At 37.9% G+C, this 9,993-nt stretch overlaps 1 protein-coding gene across 1 annotated transcript; it reads right to left on the bottom strand.

Annotated features, from left to right (window-relative positions):
• Positions 1 to 340: 340 nt before the first annotated feature.
• On the bottom strand, positions 341 to 1,672 carry LOC132313884 (F-box protein CPR1-like). The gene has a single exon (XM_059812821.1). It carries the CDS (start codon positions 1,670 to 1,672, stop codon positions 341 to 343), a length of 1,332 nt encoding a protein of 443 aa, XP_059668804.1.
• Positions 1,673 to 9,993: the final 8,321 nt, after the last annotated feature.

The raw sequence follows: 9,993 nt of genomic DNA, 5'->3' as shown, positions 1-9,993 counted from the left end.
ACTACTTTAAAAACAGAACTTCATTGATGATAAAACAGTAAAGCTTAGTGAAATAAAGCAGGAAGAACATTAAATAGCACACAATGGTTCCTCAACCATGCTGTATAACATCAAACCCTGACACTACAACTATTAGTCCAATCATCAAACAGGTATTGTAACACTGCTTGATGACCTTAAAATGCAGATATCTAACCGAAGGTAAAATTAGACTAACCCAAACAACTTAACAAAGGGCAACATATCTGCATTTACATGTGGTGCCGTAACGCAATGTCAAGATTTGGCATTGATAGTTAGCCTTGAGAGTCAAAACTATATCTTTCAGAAAGAAGACATACTAGTAACTGAGAAAATGTACTGCAAAAAAGCGATTCATCATGGAGTTTTGTTGAAGTGCATCCGCCAGACGTGTGGCTTCATCTTGACTACCCGAAACAGCTTCTTCCTCAGAATTAATAGTGGAACAAGACTCCACCTGTGCCCCCAAGACTACATTCACTCCATCAAGCAGAACCAGGCTCTCAGCATAGGTACCCACAAAAACTGAGTCTCTATTGCTATGAATTCCAAGACTGTTAAAAGCTTTACTGCCCGGGTCATACAGAACCACTTCATCATTACCCTTCACCAGTATCATTTCCCCATTCTTCCTAAACCCGAGTGCCGCCCCTATTCCTTCTTGAATCTCAACAGTGAATTGCTTCCTCCAGGACTCAGCTACCCCGAACTGTTCCATCACCCACACAGCACAACGCTTGGTCAAATTCCAGTCATCATAGTGAAAAACAGCAAGTGTCTCCTCAAACATTCCAATTGTCAAGTTGAGTGGAAACTTGCTAGCCAACCGTTTTGGAAGAATCATGTCGTCGAACACCTCACGACCGATATCGAATGCCAAAATTGCACTGTGATAACTGCGATTCGAGTCATCCATTCGCTTATGAGCGAGCCAATGCAGAGACCCTTTGAGAAAAACTGCCGAGCAGAAATGATCAATCATTTTATACGGAGGAGCATCAGCATTAACCGTCTTCCAAGAGCCAGTGCTGAGAGAGAAGACCTCGACTTCAGGAGGAGGTAGATAACCCTCCTCCCCTCCTGCATACAACAGTCGCGTAACACCTTTACTTGTATCCCAAGAACCCACTCTGTTTTGGAGCCACGCGAGCCTCACCAGCTTGTGGTCATTGGTTCGAGAATCGATTCCGAACCCAAGAGCAAACATATAAGGACCATAGACATCGAAGCATACGCGAGGCCTAGGAAGGCTCACACACCTCCGAATCGCCGGGTTCCAGATGATTAGAGTGTAGGTGTAGCCAAATTGGTCGTCTGAGAGGCAAATCAAGCCATTGCAAGTGCCCACTAGTCGGAAGAAGGTTTTCGAACGGGTCTTGAATGGACAGTTGAATTCTGTATAGTGATCGAGTGTTGTTTGGGTGTCGAAATGGACCGAATAGCGCTCTTGGCTGCTGGGGTTGAGAGAGAAGTACCTGATGAGAAGGTGAGAGTTGTTGTTGTTGGACTGATTGACGTGGGTATTGATGAAATTAGGGCTGGTGATGAGAGAGAGCCAGGACTTAGACACACACCTGAATCTCAGCAGAGAATTCACCGGGACTCTTGAGAGTATTTCGATCAACACTTCTTGGGGGAAATAGTCCGACATTTTTAGGGTTTTGAGTTTTGATAGAAAAGTGAGATGAGAGTATGAAACCCTAGCTTAGCTTATCGAGAGGGTCCGTTGAGTTTATAATACTAATAATCTCAGAAATTTCACGAGTGAGTCTGAGAGAGTGTAGTGGTGCCAAATGAATGCGAAGGGCTGCTGACATATGTCGAACAAATGTAATATTTCGTTATTAAATAAACAGGGGTAAGTGCAACAAAAAAAAAAAAAAATCTCTTGTTTACTAACGCTTTACTTTTTAGAGATGAAATAGAAAGTAAAATCGTGTTTAATAACAAAATTTTATTTTTAATATTTTGAAAGTAAAAATCAAAAAGGAAGTTTAGCAATTTTAATTTTGCTTCTTTTACCTTTCTCTCTCTATATATATATTTTTTCTTTCTCTAACTGGGTCTCTCAATGCCGGATGAACTTGGTCATATCCGGCGAGCCATTAGTCAATCCATCGTCTAAGCCCGTTCCCAGAGCTATACCCCTTGCATAGCACGCACCGTAAAGCAGACCAATAGAGTGAATCACACAAGCTGCAGGTATGGGGGTCAACTTCCTTTTTTGACAGGCGGAGTGATATTGAAGTTGAATGAATTTCTTGTAGAGTTGTTCGCTTCCTTAGCGTATTTCCATTACAGAAAAGGAGTGGAATCAGATTGTGCCTAATGAATTTCCATTTTTGAACCTGATGAGGGCAGGTGAGAACTCGCTCTCACGATCTCTATTCTTAGGAAGAAAGGGAGTGGAATCAGATTGTGCCTTTCGAGAATGAATTTCCATTTGAATCTTTCCATTTCTGGTATTTTTGAACTTGGAAGGTCTAATCTTTAGGGATCAAAATCAAAAGCTGACTTTTCATATCTTTTTCTTTTTGACTTTTGAAAGCAGAGTAAAATATCGTCACCGCCGTTTATGTCTTCTCTCACCTCTCATCGGATGCGACTTGAACTCCATCGGCGGCGACGGCATTTAAGACCACCAGGGTCTCCGATTCGGCAGAGAATTCCATTGATTTTTACTTCTTTGAGGAGGAATTTCATATTGACCTTGCTCTTTCAAAACGATGAAGGGTTTCAGTTTTCGACAGTGTTTGGTAGTGTTTGTAGAGAGAGAGAGAGAGAGAGAGGAGAGAGAAGCGATGATGGTGGTAGTTGTCGGCAATGGTGGTGGTGACGGTGTTTGTCGACGGCGAGGAGGTGGCAGTGGCAATGACCGTGGTGGAGAGGAGGTGATACAGATGATTAGTTAGAATATATATATATATATATATATATATATATCAATGCTACGGTAGAGGAAGTGATTTCTACAAACAGTGTAGAAAATATAGAAAGTGAGGATTTCTCACTTTCTCCTCTCTTTACAAAATCAGGAATTACTTTCTTAAAACAAAAAAGTGAAAGTATTTTATTAAACACAATTTTTACTTTTGATTCCCAATTTTAGGAATTGACAGCAGAAATTAGGAATCATTTCTGTTAGTAAACAAGCCCTAAGTATACTATCCATAACACTTTTAGTCCCTGTTGAAAAAAAAGTGCAAAAAAACATTCTTTTTCTTTTCAATTTATGCGAAAATACCCCTCAATTAATACAATACTCATTTTACTTTTTTTCTCTTCCTAAAATGCCCCTACCATATAATACTTATATATTTAACATTTAATAAAATAAAGATGATTTCCAAAGCTTGATTTTGTTATGTTAGTCGATATCTAGGGTCGGTTCAAAGGGCAACCCCTCAAGCAAGGGGGAATTCTTGCCTATTTTTTGTTGGACCAAGAGGGGGGTGAATTGGCTAAACTTTGCTTTATAAAACTTTCTCAAAACAATTAAACAAATATTCAAAGAACAGAAAAGACAAGGTTTACAAGGAAACCCTCTTAACTAGGGAAAACCTTGGTTCTTGGCCTCAACTAATAAGCAATCCACTACTAGCTATATGTATCTTGTTACACACTTAGCTGCCTCACTCTCTGCACACACCCAGGAACAAGAATAGACACTAGTTTCCACAACCAATACACACACTAGTACACCACAGTACATATAAGCACTCCCCATGTCCTAAGCAACCATGCTTGGACCAAATAAGCTCTCATAGCTCACCACACACACCATTACAGATGTAGATTAATTCAAGAGGGTCATTACAACAATAAGAATAAGCTGGACAACTTTGAAATCCAATATACTGCCTCAAAACCACAATCTGCAACGCTTAAGGTTTGAGGGGTAAAATTGGAAATTCCTCTCGAGATCAATTCACCAGCACCTTACACAGTCTTCTTTCACTGTTGTACTCATGTTTATAGCTTTGCATAATCAAACACAGCATGAATATTTCACAAAGTTCAGTCATAGTCTTTGGTTCAGCACAAAACAGCTTCAGCCTTAGGGTTTGAATACTCAAAATCAAAACATACCATATTTCTTTCACAAGCTCTACTTTAGCAATCTTGATTCATCAAAATATACTTGCTAACAGCATAAATCATCATGAAATAGCTAAGTATAACCAAATAGCACTTGAATGCAAGATTAATTCAGAAAAATAAGCTTAATTAGTGATCACACTGCCTAAATTCATTTTCAGCATATTCTCAACACAAACACAGTTTGAGCAAGTGTAAAAAGATGAATTATACCCGTGTTAACCTTCAAAATAGACCACAGCAGCTTGAAACACAAAGTCACTACTCAATCCAACCCTTACAGCAGTAAATCTGACAGCAGCATCATCTCAGCCCCTTGTACATACTCCTGAGTTGATTTAATGGGTTTTTCTTGTAAGGATCATCATCAAAATACTCAGAAAAACTTGTTCATTCAAAGCTCTCAAGAGACTACCAACTACAGCTCACTTTTCTCAACTTTTTACAAGGCTTCAACCTTAAAAGTCACTATAACAGCATATTTATAGTAACATTGAATTACACAAGGCCTCGCAAACCAAGGATATACACCTGTCACCTATAGCCAATGATTGAGAGAGCATATTCAGATATTTTTCAGAGCAATGCACCAATGTAGGCCTGCCACCTCAGCTAATGTGTCACTATTCTCACCAGTTACAACAGGTTACAGGTATGAGTACTGAATTCCAATTTTATCCAAACTAGCCTCTAATACAATAATTCTGCATATATCATCTCACTAGGACCACTGAGACGTGGAACACTCCGGAGCAAAGCTGGAAAAGACCACAATACCCTTGTAATAGTTTTTATTCTTCTCAGCCAACAGATAGTCCTGAGACTATATAATTCACAATGCAGGTTCACTAAAGGTTGTTCAGCGCAATCCAACTATCAAGACAAACGTATGACAATGGAATACAACTGAAAAAGACCATAGTACCCTTATAAGCACCTGTAACTAACACTGGAGTACTGAACCTTCACTGTCACAGTGATTTTGATCAAAACAGACTGAGACATTGCAATCCACTATTACAAATCACTGAGAACAATGTGATACAAGGTAGTAAATGTCAACACAACCCCTGGACCTTATTTCAATACACAATGTAGAAATAAATTATACTTGAAGCCACTAAAAGCACACTTTTTGACATTAAAAGGCAAACATTCCTTAAGATAATTTAAGACCAACAATCTCCCCCTTTTGCTTTTAATGTCAAAAACCAATTAACCTTGAAATAGGATATTGTGATACCCCCGGATTTTCAGATGCGGGTTGGCCAAGCCCATGCCCAATTACCCGAGGATATCAAACCAATTAGCAAGAAACGAACACAGAATACAATTAAGGAAACAGGAATAAATAAAACTGCTGAAAAGAAACTAGAATAATAATCCAAAACTGAAAACTTCAGAATAAAATTTTATAAATAAAGTATTAATCTGATACATCCAACTTTTCCAATTCTAATACAACTCGGGAATCCATCTGGTGGACCCCTAATCAAAACAAATACTGGAAAACGAACCACTGAAAAGAAGTCCACTGCTAAACCCTATCCTTCCTAATACAGAAATATACACAACCATCCAGTATGTCGTTCAACTGTTTTAGTTGACAGAACACGAAACCATGTAAGATTTAACTATTTTAGTTAATCCATTCCATATGTATGAATGGGTAGGAATTAGCGTTGTGACCTAATCCGTCCCTCCGTATGACACCGTCCCATACCGATGCATACATGCAAATGATCCGTAAATGATGTAACATTTTATACTATACACCAAATAAAGTCCACATTATCCATATAGTTGATAAACACAGCATTTGAAACAAGTCATCAACTAAAAATCCAGAATCCATCAATGTAATTAAACGAGACAAAGTTTACTAATTCGTCAAGTTAAATTCCAGCAGCCATCCAGGTAATTGATAGAAAATATATATTTAATTCTTCAATTAATTCCAAGCCAACATCCAATTAGACTGATAACTAGGTTCTGTCAATCTAATGTCAAACCCTAATCCAAGTAATTGCAGTGTAATGCTTAATATTACAACAATTAAAATTCTAAGCTTAAATCCATGTATTGCAGAAAGGAATTTAGCATTTCAACCATTAATATCCAATTATGCACAAACCAAACTTATTAATTAAATAATCCTAGTGTGCAACCAAAACAAGATTTAAAAATATAAACATATTCCGTTAAATTGCTAAAATGAAATTAGGCAATTGAACTCCTTCCATCCGTTAACCACCTGTACCATGGTACACTTTCCTACTGTTAAATCCATGAGTACTAAGACCTTAATTTATCAAGTGTGGCTCTAATGTAGCATGGTACAATGATTAGAATCCATGTTCTAACCCCTTTTAAATTTCTAGACACCGTTTGCACAATTAAATCCTTCCGGTCCGTCAAGTCCGTAAACAGCCTGTGACTTGCTTCGGATTTTCCCACGGTTTAAACCATTAGCATATAAATAAATTAATGCATCCTAGGGCTTTAATATTCCATAAATTAAGATTTAAAACCATCATAGTAACCCAAACACAGCTGAAAAAGCCATTTTGAACCAAACAATACGTAATTAATCTTCTGTCTTGCACAAAATCACAGAGCCTTCTCTAAAAAAAACTGGAGAAGGCTTTAAGCTACCTAGAGACGTCTCCAACTATGGGAGAGCCTTCTCTAAGTTTTCAAGAGCCTTTTCTAAGTGGATTAAGCCTTCTCTAAGTTTTCAAGAGCCTTCTCTAAGTTTTTTTTAAGCTTTTGTAACACACGCTGTAACACCCAAAACCACAGAGCCTGCTCTAAAATCTTGGAGTAGGCTCAAATCAGCCTAGAGCCGGCTCTCCCACAAGGGGGATCCAGCTCTCTCCATGGGAGAACCGGCTCTCTCTCCTTTGAGAGCCTCGGTTTGTTTCTTCGTCATTTCCGATGATCTGCTCCATCTCCGACCCTTTCCTACCCCTCTGTTGTTTTTTAAACCTGGTCTTAAGAGTCCTAGAAACATCCAATAACATCCTTATGACTTATTCACAATAGTTCAATTCAATTACAGCGATTAAAGTCAATACCGATTTAACATGCTTTTAACGCAACCTAAAACACAGAGATACAAGAACTATAACAAAACAATTCCATGCATACAGATATTTGAATTGGCATATAACAAGCATGTAAACTTTAATTAGTGATCCATTAAAACCCTAGAGACAGTCTAAGGATGTACAGAACACAGGCAACGGGAGAGAGAAATGAAAGAACTTGCCTTAACCATCTCTGAATTTTTTTATGAACTCTCCAACGACTGTTCCACCTCTGTTGCTCTTGGTTTTATCCACCAGCCAACCACTGCTCCTCCTCCTCCTTGGTTCAACCCTAGCCTAAGGCAAAACCCTAGACTTCCTCCTTTGTATCTCTCTCTGAAATTCTACCGATAACTCTCTGTTATTCTCTCTGTTTTCTCTCTGTACGTGTATAGGTTCTCAACCCTTTTCTAAGACATACTACAGTATATATATAGGCACTAATCAAAACCCTAATCCACCATGGAAAACCTAATTGAGGCCCAGTTTAGTCGGCGTGAGGTAGTAAAAGGCTAAACCCTAAATAATATTACACTTTAAATGCACTAATAATTTAAACCTAAGTAACTTATTTAACTAAACTCACAAAACATTTAAACAATTACAAATGTATTTAATTCAATTACAGAAAAATAAATAAACACATAAATCATTTACAATCACTTAACAAAGCAACTAACCACATTTAAATTAAATAGACTAATTAATCAAATAAGGCAAATTCGAATACACAATTAACAATTAAATCAACAAAAATGAAATAATCAAATACATAAACAAATAGACACAAAAACAATTAAAAATGCACAAAAATAAACTTTCAATTCCAATTTTATCCTTTTGGAAAATAGGGGTATTACAGATATTGAGAATGAGAACTTTCTAAGATAAAGATTCAGTAAATTAGAACAACCCAAATGCAAAAAGAATAGCTTCAAGCTATCCTTATTTCAGTCCATTTCTCCCCCTTTTTGACATTAAAGGTCAAAAGGTGAGTAGGACCACAAAAGGAATTCCGTCCTCGGATTTCACGAAACTCTGAATTATTATTATTAAAATTCATTTCCGTTCTCGTGTGGACTCATCACTATTAGTACGAACAGATTGAGTCATATCTTGGCAACTAACCCATGCCTCCCTAAGTATAGTTATTTATGCTTTGGCAAATAGACCATGCCCCTTTTTTTTGTATATCGTGTTAAACTTTTGCAAATCAACCATGCCGACAATTCAACCATGCCTTTGGCAAATAAACCATATACTGATTTTAAACTTAACAAAGAACTGAATCGCCCATAATCCAAGCATGCATAGCAACCGCATAACATAAGTAAAACAACCAATCCAGATAGACAAATTAAACATGTCTTACATCATTCGGTTCACGTGGCCAGACAGTCAATGTCCTGATGTCGATGTCCTGATGCACCTTTATAATCGTCCGAGTGCATTAAGAAGAAGTGCCGATTATGCAATCGCATTCCTTCTGACAGCAATAACAAAAACTACCAATCGCCCATCAGTACTTTAAGCTCTAACTGAGTAAGGTAACACCTCCACGAAGATTAACCCCAATATGTGCAGTTGACTTCCTTATTTCCTGTGATAATAGCCCGTGTCATTGTTAAACAGACTGAAACTTCAACTACGATATAGAACCAATCCAACATCCCAACCAGAATCCTGGCCTAATGTAAAAGTTAGCAACCCCTCATCTAAATCCGTGAAAAGGTTCTATCATCTCCCCCTGAACATAAGAATGTCTACAAGGACATAGTAATCTTGAATAGTCCAGCTCGATCATATTAAAGATGGTGACAAAAACACTACGTCCCTCTGCTCGCCGATTCCCAAAAACCTCGGCTTCATACCATGAAGCGGTTTGTTTCCACCAGGATGAATAAAGAACCAAGAGTTATGAATCTCAGTCCTTACATCCTTCTTTCCATTTATCTATAGGAGGTACCAACTGGTCTGGTACCATTAGTTTTTGTTTACACCCATTGCTTACATCGAAGCATCGTCAAAAGCTAACCTTGCAACTGTATCTATGCATCACCAGTTAGCGATAAACTTACCGATAATAAATCAATCGGTAATTCCATCCATTGAAAGTCAACTTATTACGACTTTTTCACACCCACCGTGCACCGCTTCCTTATATAGGTGTTAGATCTCACCTTCCTTGTCTTCATTCAATTTAATTTGAAACCTTTTTCTATCCTCCATATAGTCATAAATGTCAAAGCAACAGATAGTCGTTGCGAATTATGACCCTAAAAAAAAAAAATTCCCACATTTTATACCGTGTAGAAACTTTGGTTCCTCCTCCAGGTGCAACACCAGCAACCCCTCTAAATGACACCCTGGTAAAATAATGTCTGGATTACGAATAGACTGATAAAGCTTAAATCAGTCCACTATCCTCACTTGGTGGCATTCCAATAAGTATCTACCAGCCCGAAATCCTCCGTTCGAACCATAGTGGCATTATAGTGATCTTTACCTACCACAACCTCACAAATCCCCCAAAACATTCACAACCACCATTCTTATAGCGTTATAAAAATGAATCCCTACCTAGCGTAGAGCATATCCAACTAATCATTGTAGATTATTTGACTCTTATTGGTAGTTTAACTATCCCTTCCCAAGTAGCATACCATATTGATACATATCCAGGTCCAATAGATTAGCTAGAAGTTTGTATCTCTACCTAATCCTATGACCCTATATCCACATAACCTAGCGCATATAGCACTATTACTCCATGTTATTACAATAA

This window comes from Cornus florida, unplaced genomic scaffold (assembly GCF_030987335.1).
Source record: "Cornus florida cultivar Cherokee Brave unplaced genomic scaffold, ASM3098733v1 CherokeeBrave_3.0.0_Hap2_Chr06, whole genome shotgun sequence".
Taxonomy (NCBI): Eukaryota; Viridiplantae; Streptophyta; class Magnoliopsida; order Cornales; family Cornaceae; genus Cornus; species Cornus florida.
Note: the sequence above shows the minus strand (reverse complement) of the source record. Positions and strands in the feature narration are given on the sequence as shown.

Excerpts from the sequence above, each read along its gene's own strand:
- LOC132313884 (XM_059812821.1), bottom strand. The coding sequence starts at position 1,672 with ATGTCGGACTATTTCCCCCAAGAAGTGTTGATCGAAATACTCTCAAGA.